General features: G+C 39.2%; 1 protein-coding gene across 1 annotated transcript in view; it reads left to right on the forward strand.

The window, feature by feature from the left end:
* ACER3 (alkaline ceramidase 3) overlaps positions 1-16,859 on the forward strand; it is a 141,918-nt gene that overhangs the window by 75,343 nt on the left and 49,716 nt on the right. The window contains exons 4-6 of the mRNA XM_052653093.1: positions 9,326-9,378; positions 12,405-12,486; positions 15,289-15,324. Of these exons, the coding sequence (XP_052509053.1) occupies positions 9,326-9,378; positions 12,405-12,486; positions 15,289-15,324 (171 nt within the window). The remainder of the gene's footprint in view (positions 1-9,325; positions 9,379-12,404; positions 12,487-15,288; positions 15,325-16,859) is intronic.

Genomic DNA, 16,859 nt, shown 5'->3' on the forward strand with positions numbered 1-16,859 from the left:
ATATATCTAGATCTACCTACTCTCCCTGTTTTACTGCTTCTACCTTAGTTTAAGAAATCACCATCCCATTTAGTTAATCACACAAGTGAATGATAAAAGAGTTATATTGAAATATTAAATTATAGAAACTCCTGGTCTATGGGTTTACATGCAGCTCTATTTCTTTCTGCATTTCTGCATTTGGCAAATTTCCTGCAGTAAATATGAAGTACTTTTGTGATAAGAAAAATTCATGTTTATGTTTGTTTTAAAGAAGAGACTTTAAAGACGCCAGAGGTGCTTTGGTGGAATAATAATACTAACAAACCAGTCAGAATACCTTTCATCCTAAAGCAGACTGCCTCCTAATATTAGGGATATTTAACTCAGCATTGAGTTTTATTTACGTGGTAAGATTATCATATTTTCCAAGGATGTTCACACCCACATATCCCATCCCACCTGCTTTTCTTGCAAGGTAACATTGACTCTCCTCAAGAGATAGAATATTTGTTGCCCTTGATTACTGGGCAAGACTGTGACTATAGCAGATTCAAAGCTGTGTGACATCCAAATCTGAATCACAGAAAGCAATACAGCTTCTGCCTAGTCTTCCTGGGATGCTTACTCTTAGAAACCAGCATCAGTAAAGAAGCCACTTGCAAGGGCCAAACATAGATGTCTTTGCTGTACCTCACACGTAATCCCCAGACTTTAGCCCACATTAACTGCCAGAAAATTGAGTGAGCAAGTCTTTGGGTGATTCCAGCTCCCAGCCTTTTGGCTATCCCAGCTCACACTGAGTGAAGTAGAGATGGACTGTCCTCTCTCAACTCTGCTTTCAATGTGTATGAATGAGCAAAGTAAACACTGCTATTTTAAGCTGCTGAGTTTTGAGGTGGTTTTTTAATACAGTGACATATGACCAGAACAATGTAAAAACTTAGAGTCTAAATCTTTGCATGCAGTATTCTCTGACATTCCCTTAACACATGTTTTCTAAGACTTAGATAACTTTTAAAATTTCAAGGATCATTCCTGCTGTCTACTGTTCCTAAAATGTTTACCCTGGAAGTTAGTGTGTGTGTCTTCCACACATGAGGAAACTGGGCCAGTGTGCTTAGACAGGATATCAGACAGGACTAGGTATCTGAGCTGGGGTGGTGATGTAGAGGCTCCCCAGCTGCGACCTGGCAATGTATTCAAATGAGAGACCTCAGAATGGTGAAAGAACTGAAAATCTAGTCATGATGCCTGAGGAAGGAACTGGGAATGTTTAGCCTGAAGAAGAGAAGATATGCTCAGTTACCCCCTCTCAGCTGTATGCACCAGGCTTTCTCTTTGCATTTGTTTACGTCTGGTCTCTCTCTTGTGGACTATTCCAGTTTGTCTTTTAAACTCTCAGGTGAAGTGGTAGCTCCTCTAGGAAGCCTTCCATGGCCTCAGGGTGAGATTTGTACCCCTCATGTATTCTTTCATAACACGCTTTATGCATCTGTATTATTGCCCTTATCCATGTTATTTTATTTATATTTATGTGTCTGACTTCTGTATCAGAATGTGAGTTACCGAGGACCAAGGATTGTCTAGTTGACCTTGGTATACTTATCCCTTGGGTCTTGCATGTACCACAACATAAATGTTTTACAAATCAGTATTTAAGGTTGACACCAGGAGGACCAGGTTTATTCTACGTGGTTCTAGTGGGGTTAAAGATTGAGTCATCTTGCTCAACATAAGGAAGAATTTTCTTAGCCAGTAGATAGTAAGGGCTACCTTAGAACATCTTGAGTCCTCTGTCTTTAGAGGTTCTCAAGCATAGGCTGGACAGATATTTTCATTAGTTAAAAAAATTTTTTTTGATACCTAGCTAATAGGTATGCACAGGTAAAGATTATATATAATCCTTCTTTCAAGAAATCTGTGTTCTAGGATTGAAGATAATATGCTAGTGAATGCAATGATGAAGGTATATACAGAGTGCTATAGAAAGCGATTGTTAGGGTAGGGAGGTCAGAAAAGGGATTTCACACAAATTCACATTTGTTTGAGTTAAATTGTCAAAGATGAACAGGAATTTGCCGGGCCAACTGGAACCCACATTTGTGAGTAGGTTTGGCCTCTCAGGGCACTGACAGCAGTACTGATACATTATGGTTGTAGCCGTACAGCGGGAGGATGGATGTGGTGATGACGGTGACAGCGCTACCAGTAATAACAGCTAGCATTTGTTACATTATTGAGTATCTGCTCAGAGCAGGCATTGAACGAAGTGGAAGATGTGGTTTAGGGAACTAACCACAGGCCCGTTAAAGCCTCAGGGACTTTATCCTCTTTGAGCCATTATTTTAACCTGCATTTTGAGTAGCGGTGGGACACACTTTGATTTGCTGATAAACTTAGTTGTTAGCAAGATTGTCACCAAGATAACATCACATTTGGATGGACAAAATGGCCTTTGATCCTGAGATCTTTGGCACTATGTTTTTGTCATTATTATTGTACTGTTTTATCAACTTCGTGGACACATTTTACATATGCCTTATTTCATTTTCCCTTTTTCTACACTGTTGTGATTTTATGTGCTTGTGTAACTGGACAGAAATGAAATATGACCCATTTTACCAATGATTGAGGAGGAAGGAGGAGTCATCAATATTGAAGGATTTGTTTTAATAGCTTCTCCATTTTCTTAATGTAAACATAAAATGATCATAAATATTCACTGCAAGTTCTCCCTGTCTTGTCTCCTTCCAGGATAAATTTGGCTCCACAGTGATAGGCTGTTATTTGTTAGGCACAATTGCTGAAGCAAAGTGAAAAATGGCAGAGTTGCCACATATCTGCCTCTGGTGGTCAGCAGACCATTTCACCAGCCTGAACTTAGTTTGTTGTAGCTGTAGAGAAAGTGGAGGCCTGTTTTTATTCCTGCCCACACTGAGCACAAGCAATTATTGACAGTTCTGTATTAAGAATGATTTAGAGCTAGAGTGCAGAGAAGGCAATGGCACCCCACTCCAGTACTCTTGCCTGGAAAATCCCATGGACGGAGGAGCCTGCTAGGCTGCAGTCCATGGGGTTGCTAAGAGTCAGACACGACTGAGCGACTTCACTTTCACTTTTCACTTTCATGCATTGGAGAAGGAAATGGCAACCCGCTCCAGTCTTCTTGCCTGGAGAATCCCAGGGACTGATGGGCTGCCGTCTGTGGGGTCGCACAGGGTCGGACACGACTGAAGTGACTTAGCAGCAGCAGCAGCAGAGCTACAGTGATATTTTCTTTAGATTTATTGTTCCTAGGTGGCTGCTACATGAGTTCCAGTTCTGATTCAACCATTTTATTGGCTATTTAAGCATAGTCATGCCACTTAATCTTGCTGAGCCTTAATTTTTTCATTTATCTAATGAGTCTAATACCTGTAGGAGTATTATGAGGATCAGTTGATTGATATATGAAAGGACCATCATAGGATCTGTTAATTAAGTGTCTAATAAATGTTAATTTCCTTCCTTTTCCTTCAGTCAGTCAGAATGTTTGAACCACCATTACTGATCCATGGTTAGTGATTCGTTCCTGTAAGTAGTATTGAGTTGTGTGTGCCCTTATGGAGGCTTTTCCTGACTCCTTCCTCGTGATCATTGTGTCACGTTTTTGTGGCAGCCAGTCAGGAGCAGTACATTTGGGAGTAGGATTAAGGACACAGCATTGTAGAGATAATTGGTGTGTGCAGATGGCCTTCACATAAGGGGTGAAAAGTACCAACCAAAGGACAATTTAGAATCATAGAACCTTAATATTAAAAGAGATTTTTAAAATTTAGTCCAAATTAGTAAATTTTAGAAATGGAAGAATAGCCCAAGAGAGGGAAAGTTATCTGACTGGAAGTTAGGGACAAGATTAGGATGCACATTTGTTTTGTTTTGTTTCATTTTAGGACTTTATCTTGCATTGATGATTATAGGAGCTTTAAGTTTTTAGGAGACTTCGCCCAGATTTTCTTTTCATCTATTCACTCATTCAATTGATTCTTTTATGCGTTCACTAACTGATATATACAGTTACTGATAAGCCTGGGAGGGTAAAAATTGAAGAAATTTTTTTTCTTTGTGTTCTTCTGCTATTTCTATGTATTCTGTAATGAGCATGAAATATGTTTGATGTTAGTGGAAAAATGCTAGTAAAAGAATATTCATGTATTTCAACTAAGTAAAAATAATTATATTTATCCTAGAAACTAAAACCAAAGAAAAATGTTTGTTCACTTATAACGTTGTTTATAATACAAAAATAAAAATAGCTTAAATGTTAGGTAGTAATATAAGCAATATCAGACTTTATAATGTCAACAGCAGATGTTCTGGTTATAAATAAATACTACCCTTATTTCTCCTTTGCTCCCTATCTCAGTGAATGAAACCACCTTACATCCAAAACCCAAACCAAAACCTGTGATTCATTTCTAATTTCTCCTGCTTTTCTCACTTCTGGAAACTCTAAAACCTCTTGATTGACCTTCTGTATAATAACTCTTGAGTGCATCTACCTCTGGCGCTCTCCATCTGCCTCTGCCTTAATACATTATCTCCAACCCAGACTCCTACAACTGGTTCCTAACTGATGTCCCTGCCTCCCCCATCAGCCTTTTGTCACTGAAATAGAACTACTCTTATCTTTTTCCCTTCAGAGCATTCTCCACACATATCTGACCGGACACCACATATTTACTACTGTACTAGGCATCTCAGGCTGTATATTGTCACCCTGCTTATTTAACTTCTATGCAGAGAACATCATGAGAAACGCTGGGCTGGAAGAAGCATAAGCTGGAATCAAGATTGCCGGGAGAAATATCAATAATCTCAGATATGCACATGACACCACCCTTATGGCAGAAAGTAGAAGAGGAACTAAAAAGCCTCTTGATGAAAGTGAAAGAGGAGAGCGAAAAAGTTGGCTTAAAGCTCAACATTCAGAAAACGAGGATCATGGCCTCTGGTCCCATCACTTCATGGGAAATAGATGGGGAAACAGTGGAAACACTGGCTGACTTTATTTTTGGGGGCTCCAGAATCACTGCAGATGGTGATTGCAGCCATGAAATTAAAAGACACTTACTCTTTGGAAGGAAAGTTATGACCAACATAGATATCATATTCAAAAGCAGAGACATTACTTTGCCAACAAAGGTCCATCTAGTCAAGGGTAGGGTTTTTCCAGTGGTCATGTATGGATGTGAGAGTTGGACTGTGAAGAAGGCTGAGCACTGAGGAATTGATGCTTTTGAACTGTGGTGTTGGAGAAGACTCTTGAGAGTCCCTTGGACTGCAAGGAGATCCAACCAGTCCATCCTAAAGGAGATCAGTCCCGGGTGTTCATTGGAAGGACTGATGCTAAAGCTGAAACTCCAATACTTTGCCTACCTGACGCGAAGAGTTGACTCATTGGAAAAGACTCTGATGCTGGGAGGGATTGGGGGCAGGAGGAGAAGGGGATGACAGAGGATGAGATGGCTGGATGGTGTCACCGACTCGATGGACATGAGTTTGAGTGAACTCTGGGAGTTGGTGATGGACAGGGAGGCCTGGCGTGCTGCAATTCATGGGGTCGCAGAGAGTCGGACACAACTGAGCGACTGAACTGGACTGAGTCATCTCAGGCTGCCATTACAAAATACCGTAGACTAGATGGTATTTAGTATTGTATTTAAAAACAATCGATTTTTATCAGGGTATCACCATTATCAGATCTGGTGAGACAGCTTTCTTCCTGGCTTGGAGTCAGCCACCTTCTTGCTAGTTTTCTAGTGTCTCTTCTTAGAATGGCATTAGTTCCATCATGAGGGCCCTGCCCTCATGACCTCATCTCAACCTGATTACCTCCCAAAAGACTCATCTCCAAATACCATCAGATTGGAGGTTAGACCTTCAGCATATGAATTTGTGTTTGACACAAACATTCAGTTTGTAACAACTCTATTATCTTCTGTATTCTTGATGCTCTGGCACATAAATATATGAGGGATAGCCAGTTCTTAGATATAGCAACACTACTCAGCCTGAACTGTGCCTTTTATATGTAAACTAACCAATTCAGAACCCATTCTCTAAACTACCTCTTACACTCCAGGAGGCTGTATTTCTCTGCCCTAATCATTTTAGTGCCAGGTACCTGGTAGTCCCAGCCATGAAATCAGAAGACAGTTGCTTCTTGGCAGGAAAGTGATGACAAACCTAGACATTGTGTTGAAAAGCAGAGACATTACTCTGCTGAGAAAGGTCCATGTAGTCTTTACAGTGGTTGCATACGGTTGTGAGAGCTGAACTGTAAGGAAGGCAAAACACCAAAGAATTGATGCCTTCCAACTGGTGCGGGAGAAGACTTCTGAAAGTCCCTTGGACAGCAGGGAGATCAAACCAGTCAATCTTAAGGGAGATCAACCCTGAATATTCACTGGAAGGAATGATGCTGAAGCTGAAGCTCCAGTATTTTGGTTATCTGGGCACACAGCCGACTCATTGGAAAAGTCCCTGATGCTGGGAAAGATTGAGGGCAGAAGGAGAAGAGGGTGTCAGAGGATGAGATGGCTGGATGATATCACTGATGTAATGAACATGAACTTGGGCAAACTCTGGTAGATGGTGAGGTACAGGGAGGCCTGGTATGCTGCAGTCCTTGGTGTTGGAAAGAGTTGGACTAGGCGCTTGAACAGTAGTAGCAACAACCAGATAATTAGAGATAACACCTATATCCTAGAGCCCCTTGAAGTTATTCAAATTAGTCAATTCTAAACCTGCTTACCTTCCCTTGCCTTGCATTTCTTAGGGAAACATCTATAAAGGCTCTTGCCCATACCTTCCTCTTGCTCTTTCTGCCTCCTGACTGACCCTGGTGCTTTCCCATGCTGTTCTGCATGGCAAGTTCTTTCTTGCGAACTGTGAATAGCAAACTATCTTTTCCTTCTTTTTCTTTTTGAAGGGAGAAAGTTCCCCCTTAATTTTCACCTCCTGTTTTGTTTGTTTGCTTGTTTTTGACCTTGCCACAGAGCTTGCAGAATCTTAGCTCCCCAACCAGGGAGCTAACTCGGGCCCCAGCACTGGTAGTGCAGAGTCGTAACCAGTGGACCACCAGGAAATTCCTTTTCAGTGGCAGTCATCTCCTGATCTATTGGCTTCACCATACCTGAATAATATTAAAATTTATATTACAAAACATACTACTACAGTGCTGTGAACTGAATTGTGTCCCCTTAAAAATCACATGTTGACTGTTTGCAGATAATAGGATACTTACATAGAAAATCCTAAAGCAACATCAGGAAACTCTCAGAGCTCATCAATGAGTCTGATAAAGTTGCAGGATACAGAATTAATATATATAAATCTGCTGCATTTCTGTGCACCAACAAAGAAATACCAGAAACAGAAATTGAGATAATCCCATTTACTATCACAACAAAAAGAATAAAATACCTAGGAATAAACCTACCTATGGAGGCAAAGCTTCCCTGGTGACTCAGCTGGTAAAGAATCCGCCTGCAATGCTGGAGACCTGGGTTCTATCCCTGGGTTGGGGAGATCCCCTAGAGAAGGGAATGGTTACCCACTCCAGTGTTCTGGCCTGGAGGACTCCATGGACCATATAGTCCGTGGGGTCGCAAAGAGTCGGACACGACCAAGTGACTTTCACTTGACTTCACAGAGGCAAAAGACCTGTACTCGAAAACTATAAAACCATGATGAAAGAAACTGAAGATGACTCAAGCATGTAGAAAAATATGTCATGTTCTTAGATTGGAAGAAACAGTATTGTTAAAATGACCATACTGCCCAAGGTGACCTATATATTCAGTGCAATCCCTAATAATACATTTTTCACAGACTTGGAATGAAAAGTTTAACATTTTAAATGGAAATACAAAAGACCCATTTAGATGTTTAATGTAAAGTCAGTAGATCCTGGTACAAAACTTTAAATAAAGGAATCTTCATAAAACTGGGGGTTGATTTACTTGCAGCTTGTCGTTGTGTTATACCAGTGGTTTTGAACATTTAAAGGTGACTCAAGTGAAAGGTTTTGGAGGCAACATAATATAAAAGAGTCCCTTCACAATCTGGCTCTGTTACTTATTAGCATTGTGATCTTCGAAATGTTACTTAAACCATCTAAGCTTCAGTGTTTTTATCTTGGAATGTAGATAATAGTTCCTACCTTAGGATTGTGAAAATTAAATGAGATAATGAATGTGAAACATTTAATCATAATACCTTGCACAAATGCTGTCATTTTCATTATTCCAATAATTTACTAGAATATATCGCTTTGCATAAATTCTCTTCCTTCTCCATAGAATGCCTTTCTTTGCCATCTCACTTCATTTCCTGCCACTACCTTTTCTGGCTTCTTTTGCTTCTTTTTTGGGAATACTTGCTGTGTATTTAATCACTTATTTTTCATTTCCTCTACCTCAAAAGACTGTGAATTCCCTCAGGGCAATTATGTGATTATGTCTTGTTTTCTTCATATCCTCAGCTCCTAACATGTTGCCTAGCATATAATATTATTAAAGAATTCATTAAATGCATATCTAGTGAATAAACTCTATAGGATTGGTTTAAGGATTAGAAATACACCCTCCCCCCCAAAAAAAGAAATAACTATCATAACACTTAGCTGGACACTGTCCAGCTTGTCGTTTAATATATAGTAGCTATAGTTGTTATTATTGCTAATAATAATATTATTTTTCAGAGACATACTTTGATGTCACTTACATTAACTGACTTCCCCAGCCATTACTATCTCTTATATATATGAGTGGTTGTTCAGTTGCTCAGTCTTGTCTGACTCTTTGCAACACTGTGGACTGTAGTATGCCAGGCTTCCCTGTCCTTCACCATCTCCTGGAGCTTGCTCAAACTCATATCCATTGAGTCAGTGATGCCATCCAACCATTTTATTTATCTTAGGTGCTATAGGATGAAGAAAAAAATGCAAAAGAATACTAATAGGGCCTATCGCCTATATACAGTGGACATCATTCCTTGATGGAGGCATGTTATCATAGTTTATGATGCTGAATGATCCAAGCTGAGCAGTGAGTCAGGCATCCTACTTAAATATGTACATTAAGACAGATAGATGGCTAGATAAGTTCACTGTTCAAAAACAATAATCTAAATATACACACTGAGAATAAATTAGATGATGATATATATATGAGAATTAGTAAAATGTATTAGATAATAAGAGGTGACACTCTTAGTCATTCTGATGTTTTATTTTGGATTTGAATAATAATTGCAGCTCTACAGTATTCAAGTCCTATTACCTGTCTGTTTCTTTTAGCTATTGGATGAACTCCCAATGATCTACAGCTGTTGTATATTTGTATACTGCATGTAAGTATTTATGTTTAAAATTCATTTACTTGATATATTTTAAAATTCATGTTTCATGGGGAATTAACATAACTAATGCAGTTATAGTACTGGGAGATTAAAACAGTGTAGAAGATTGTAACTTTTGTGATTTTAATACAGAGTATAATCTTTTGGAAGTTATACTAACAATGTTTATGAATTTGTGTGATCTCAAATATATTATCCAAAATCCATAACATTTTTCTACTTTGTACCTTGAATTATGCAGGGCAGCAAGTCATCTCTAAATTTTCACAGTTGTAGAAGATAAATGGATATTGTCCCCATTTTATCTAAGAATATATGCAGAGCTTATGCTGAGATGACTTGCTTAAGGTCATACAGTTAATAACCTACAAGTTTAATAACTTAACTTTCAAAGTATACCTTCTGTTCCCTAGTATTAATACTTCAGACTTGTCTGAACTTCTTATGTGATGGTTATCTGATTCTTTTCAACCAGATCATCATTGCTAGTTCAAGAATATCTTCTTCTAAAGATATGTAAAAATAAAAAGAGTTTTCATATGTATACTATGGTTGATTCATGTTGATGTGTGGCATAAAACAGCAAAATTCTGTAAAGCAACAATGACTAACCTAGACAGCATATTAAAAAGCACAGACATCACTTTGCTGACAAAGGTCTGTCTAGTCAAAGCTATGGTTTTTCCAGTAGTCATGTATGGATGTGAGAGTTGGACTGTAAAGAAAGCTGAGCACGAAGAACTGATGCTTTTGAACTGTGGTGTTGAAGACTCTTGAGAATCACTTGGATTGCAAGGAGATCCAACCAGTCAATCCTAAAGGGAATCAGCCCTGAATATTCACTGGAAGGACTGATGCTAAAGCTGAAGCGCCAACACTTTGGCCACCTGATGCGAAGAACTGACTCATTGGAAAAGACCCTGATGCTGGGAAAGATTGAAGGCAGGGGAAGAAGGGAACAACAGAGGATGAGATGGCTGGATGGCATCACTGACTTGATGGACATGAGTTTGAGCCAGCTCCAGGAGTTGGTGATGGACAGGGAAGCCTGGCGTGTTGCAGTCAATGGGGTCACAAAGAGTCGGACATGACTGAGTGACTGAAATGAACTGAAAAAATAAATAACTATTTAAAAAATTAAAAATAATTTGAAAAAATATATTATTAGAAAGAACTCATCAGAAACTGTTTCTGTAAATGACCGGAAGTAATTATTTTAGGCTCTCTGGGCCTGTGGTCTCTGTTGCAAGTCTTCAGCCTCTGTTGCTGCTGCTGCTGCTGCTGCTGCTGCTGCTGCTGCTGCTGCTGCTGCTAAGTCGCTTCAGTCGTGTCCGACTCTGTGCGACCCCATAGATGGCAGCCCACCAGGCTCCCTCGTCCCTGGGATTCTCCAGGCAAGAACACTGGAGTAGGTTGCTATTTCTTTCTCCAATGCATGAAAGTGAAAAGTGAAAGTGAAGTTGCTCAGTTGTGTCCAACTCTTCGCGACCCCATGGACTGCAGCCCACTAGGCTCCTCCGTCCATGGGATTTTCCAGGCAAGAGTACTGGAGTGGGGTGCCATTGCCTTCTCCTCTGCTATTATAGCATAAAAGCAGCCACAGATAAGCTATAAACCAATGGGTGTGACAGTGTTCCAGTACATTTTATTTACAAAGTCAGGTTTAGGTTGAGAAACTGGTTTTTGCACTGTGGTTTAAATATCAATAACCTTAGATATGCAGATGACACCACCCTTATGGCAGAAAGTGAAGAGAAACACAGAAGTGATGAAAGTGAAAGCGGAGAGTGAAAAAGTTGGCTTAAAGCTCAACATTCAGAAAACGAAGATCATGGGATCCAGTCCCATCACTTCATGGGAAATAGATGGGGAAACTGGAAACAGTGTCAGACTTTATTTTTCTGGGCTCCAAAATCACTGCAGATGGTGATTGCAGCCATGAAATTAAAAGATGCTTACTCCTTGGAAGAAAAGTTATGACCAACCTAGATAGCATATTCAAAAGCAGAGACATTACTTTGCCAACAAAGGTCCGTCTAGTCAAGGCTATGGTTTTCCAGTGGTCATGTATGGATGTGAGAGTTGGACTGTGAAGAAGGCTGAGTGCTGAAGAATTGATGCTTTTGAACTGTGGTGTTGGAGAAGACTCTTGAGAGTCCCTTGGACTGCAAGGAGATCCAACCAGTCTGTTCTAAAGGAGATCAGTCCTGGGTGTTCTTTGGAAGGACTGATGATAAAGCTGAAACTCCAGTACTTTGGCCACCTCGTGCGAAGAGTTGACTCATTGGAAAAGACTCTGATGCTGGAAGGGGTTGGGGGCAGGAGGAGAAGGGGACGACAGAGGATGAGATGGCTGGATGGCATCACTGACTAGATGGACATGAGTTTGAGTGAACTCCAGGAGCTGGTGATGGACAGGGAGGCCTGGCGTGCTGCAATTCATGGGGTCGCAAAGAGTCAGACACAACTGAGTGACTGAACTGAACCCCAATCTAGAAAAATAGCCCATCTGTGACAGTGCAGATTTGGGCACTTAGAAAACCTAAGATGAAGAACAAGGAAATTCTAGCTACTGTTTTCTGAAACCTATTCTTAAGACTAAGACTAGGGTCTGTGCTCTTCTTGACATTGTTTGTTGATCTATATTTTCTGTCAAAACTATATTGAAAGAAAAAGTAACAGTGAGCATTGATAAAACTAATATCCTGATACACCTGTACCTGCGTGAGACAGAGTTGAGAGCAGATAATTTAAAGTATCCAGATGAGTACTGTAAGAAAGGGAGAGCTTAAGATGACTGCTTTCTTCCCTTATTTGAAATCAGGTATCTACTCCTGATCCCCACAGCCTGTTGAAGGCTGTTGGCAGTGTGGGTTTTCTAAGATGAGTGTGTGGTTGCAAGGAAATGATGGGCACCAGTATACCCAGGGCATGCATACACATGGCAAAACAGCATTGTTTGTTTTCCTAGTTTTATATTCTAAAACAAGTTTCTCTCTTTTTTTTTTCTTTTTAAGGTTTGAATGTTTTAAGATGAAGAACTCTGTAAACTACCATCTGCTTTTTACCTTAGTTCTTTTCAGTTTAATAGTAACCATGGTAAGTCATATTTTATTTCTAACAAATTAAGCATGTGAACTGCCATTTATGGAGTTTGGTACATTTTGCTTCTAGTGTTTGCTTCATGCTGTTGAAACTGAAATATTTCTAAAGGAAACTCCCTTATAGATATTGCTTCTTTGTTTTCTATTTAGGTGTTATTTCTCTACAAAAAGTTAAAACAATTTTTTTTAAACCTGTTTTTTTTTTTTAAAACAGGAAGTGGGAAAAGTCAAAAGGCAGATATTCAGTAGCAATAGAAAGCAATTAACGATTAACTTTTTCTCATGGATGAACATATTACCTCCTATTTGTTTAAAAAAGAAATTGGCTCTAATCTTTAGGGCCTCCTGTGACTATTTTAATGCCTAAACTTTTCCAAATAGGTTGAGATAGCTGATCACTTCTGTGTGCCAGTTCATTTGTTCCCACATTTCTAGTACTACCTATAACCTGACAACTACCAAATCCACATCTTAAGCCTTCAGATATCACTAATATCAGGAACCTCAATCTCAGCACATTCCAAGTTGAACTTATTTACCCCTGTCCCGTGATACAAACCTACTCATTATCTTTCCTACAAAATCTGCTTATGCTCTAAGTTGCTTGTCTTGGTTAAGGACCTACTAAATACTCTGTTACTTAATAACTATGGGACTTTGGGCAGGTTACTTAACCTCTTGAAATTTCCTCATTCGTAAAATGAAAATAGTAGTAAACATACATTTCATATTAGTTGTAAAAATTAATCCCTGGTACACAGTAAGGACTCCATAATTCTTTTGCCTTTAAAAAAAAAAAAAAGCCTTTTAAGAGCCTTGCCCTTCTGCATTTCTTCTGTTAACTAGCAGTGAGAATCTGAAATTAGGTAAAGGGAAATTAGTATTTTGAAATAGCAAATTTCGGAATTTAAAAACATTCTGCCTTATTGAGTTTAGAGTTATACATATATAAATATTTTGTATACATCTTACTATTAAAGCTTTCTCTTTGCTTGAAGGAAATGATCTACTCTTGTAATGCAGGAACTTCCTCCGGGAATAAGAAGTTCTGTAGCAAATTTTAAAATTACATAAAATTTGTGAGATCAGCAGTACACTAAATGAGGCTATAGAGATGTATAAAAATGGTCCTTTCTGCCAAAAAGATTATTGCCTTGGAGGGGAGAGAAGCAAACTAATAAATGCCATAACGTTTATACATTGACAGTCTGGTAGAAAGAAGGATGAGTGGTGAATTCTGCTAAGCAGAAAAAAAACCTCAGAAAAGACTTCAAGAAAAGAAGTATAATTTGAGCTGAATCTTAAAAGATGAGTGTTTACCAGCAGGGGCATTTGCTAACATAGTGAAGCATGGCATGTTTAAAGATACAGAAGCATGAAACTAGCCTCTTTGGGGTAGCAGTATACTTTTTGGAGCCTAGGATGAGAAAGAGACAGGAAGATACGAATAAGGCAAAACAGAAAGGCTAAAGCAATGTCATGGGAAGGCTTTGAAATTTGGACTTTGTCTTGTAAGTGATAGAAGTCATTTCAGATTTGTGATTTAACTTTTGACTCCTCTCTACCATGTCTTTTTAAAGGTATACTCTTACAGGGCAATAAATGCATGTAATAAGTGGGCATTGAACTTAATCACCCACATGACATTGGAGCCTGAAACTAGAGTTTGTGTAACTGAAAATGTTTCTCAGTGAATGCATTAGATGTTTGGAAGCAGAAGAATGAACAAGAAATTTATTTTAAATGTTTTCACTTATTAGCATACATTATGTGCTAGAGACTTGCACATATTTTGGCTAATTATTGCTAACTATTATTATTCCCATTATCCAGATAAGGAAAAATGAGTCTTTTGGTTAAATGACTTGCTCAGACATGTAGCAAGTAAGTGGCAGTTTGAAATTTTACTGCTAAGCCCAGTGTTCTTGCTATTGTGAAACAGATCTGCTGCAGGGATTGTCAGCATAACCTCTTCAGCTCTGATGAGTATTCATGCATCTGTGCTTCTCCCTGATGCGCATGCATCAAGGAGAGGCCAAGAGGCCAGAGTAATCCACAACAGCTGTGAAACATTTAGTTTACCTTGAAGAAGCTCGGGCTTCCCTAGTGACTCAGCAGTGAAGAATCTGCCTGAGGTGCAGGAGACATAGGTTCAGTCCCTGAGTCGGAAAGATCCCTTGGAGAAGGAAATGGCAACCCCCTCCAGTATTCTTGCCTGAGAAATCTCATAGACAGAGGAGCCTGGCAGGCTACAGTTCCTGGGGTCGCAACAGTCAGACACAACTTAGCGACTAAATGAGAACAACATGATGAAGCTAGCACTGGCGCAGACACACCTTAGGTAGTAGCCCTTTTGTGGCAAGCCACGTAATCTGATTGGTTTTACATGGCTGGAGTCAGTTCTAGGAAGCAAGATGAGGGAAGCTGGAGACCTATGAGATTTGCAAGGTAGTAGGTATAGGTTTTGGAGAAGGCAGTGGCACCCCACTCCAGTACTCTTGCCTGGAAAATCCCATGGCTGGAGGAGCCTGGTAGGCTGAAGTCCACAGGGTCGCTAACGACTGAGCGACTTCACTTTCACTTTTCACTTTCATGCATTGGAGAAGGAAATGGCAACCCACTCCAGTGTTCTTGCCTGGAGAATCCCAGGGACGGCGGAGCCTGGTGGGCTGCCGTCTATGGGGTTGCACAGAGTCGGACACGACTGAAGCGACGCAGCAACAGCAGCAGCAGCAGGTATAGGTTTTCTTCCCCCTTCATAAGGCACTTCTTTCACATCTATTTCTTTCTTTTTTAGGTTTACCTTAAGGTAAAGGAGCCTATATTCCATCAGGTAATTTTTGAAAATTATTACACATTTTATTACTTAACCTGCTTTGTATTTTCCTTTTCTAGTATATTTTATGCATATACAACTTATGAAAATGAAATGGTGGATGCTCTAGGAAAGAACAGCATTTAAGACAGATTGCAGACAAGTTCCTATAGGAGGTGTAAGCAAAACAGAAATACCAAGAACATTCAATGCCGAGGGTCTACTAGCTGTTGGTAGACAATTATGCAGGTGCAGCATTGCTCTTATAAGCGCAGAAAAACAGGACATATTATTCACATGTACATGTAAACAGTCTTTTTTATGACATTATCTTTTTTAAAAGATATAGGGAAAATACTCAAGAAATTTTCAGTCTAACATATATGAGTTGGGAGGTTATTTATATCAAAAGAAACAAACGTAAGAAACTTTGGTATAAGAAATAGTAACTTATGTGCATCCTAGAAAGAAACTAGAGTAAAATGAATATGAGACCCTTAATAAAGAGAGCTATTGTTTATTGAGTGGTGTGATGTGCCTGTCACTATGCTCATTACTACATAGACTTTAATCTCCACAGCAGTCCTAAAAATTATGGATTATTGTCTACATTTTAAGGGAAATGAGCTCAGAGATATTAGGTAATTTGCCCCATGGTTACACAGTTATTAAGGGGCAGAGCCAGGATTCTAACTAAATTTGTTTGACTCCTTGTCACTGTTCTTTTAACAAAGCAGGATAGATAGAAATACATACATAAGCGAGGAAACACATATTCCAGGAGGATTAGAGGTCTTATACTGTTAGAATATTTTGTGTTTATATTAAAAAGTAAATGTTCCTGTAGCCTTTTAAACTAAAACTAGACAATAATCATCTGAAATATGTTTTTTAAAGAAATAAATTCCATATCCACATTATTGTGCCTAGGTTTTTTCCATAGGCCCGCTGAAAGTAGATGTACTAAATAACATAGATACTATTGGGAGGGGGCATTCTCACTTTCCTGTTTGTTATAACTTAAAGTGATGTCATTGTGTACTTATCCCTTTATTAGAAATATTTATTAACACAGTATAAAAATAAAGTAAGTTTATGTGAAGAATACTTCAGTTTTTATAAACTTCTTACTTGAAAAATTTGAGTTGATTTTTCTAAGTTTATGACCACTCAGTTTTCTCTTTTGTGTTTTTACTTATTTGGTACTGTGTTTTGTAATAAAAGGTACAAACTATTCATGTCACTTTCCATGCTGTAATTTCCTGCGTTTTTCCAATAATATTTTCTTCTCTGTGTATAGGGAAGATAAATAGATATCTGTGTATGCTGATAGGGGGGATGAAAACTTATAATTATGACTAATATCCTAGGCTTCAGTTCAGTTCAGTTGCTCAGTCGTGTCCAACTCTGCGATCCCGTGAACTGCAGCACGCCAGGCCTGCCTGTCCATCACCAACTCCCGGAGTCCACCCAAACCCATGTCCATCAAGTCGGTGATGCCATCCAACCATCTCACCCTCTGTCGTCTGCTTCTCCTCCTGCCCTCAATCTTT

This window comes from Budorcas taxicolor, chromosome 15, assembly GCF_023091745.1.
Source record: "Budorcas taxicolor isolate Tak-1 chromosome 15, Takin1.1, whole genome shotgun sequence".
Classification (NCBI taxonomy): domain Eukaryota; kingdom Metazoa; phylum Chordata; class Mammalia; order Artiodactyla; family Bovidae; genus Budorcas; species Budorcas taxicolor.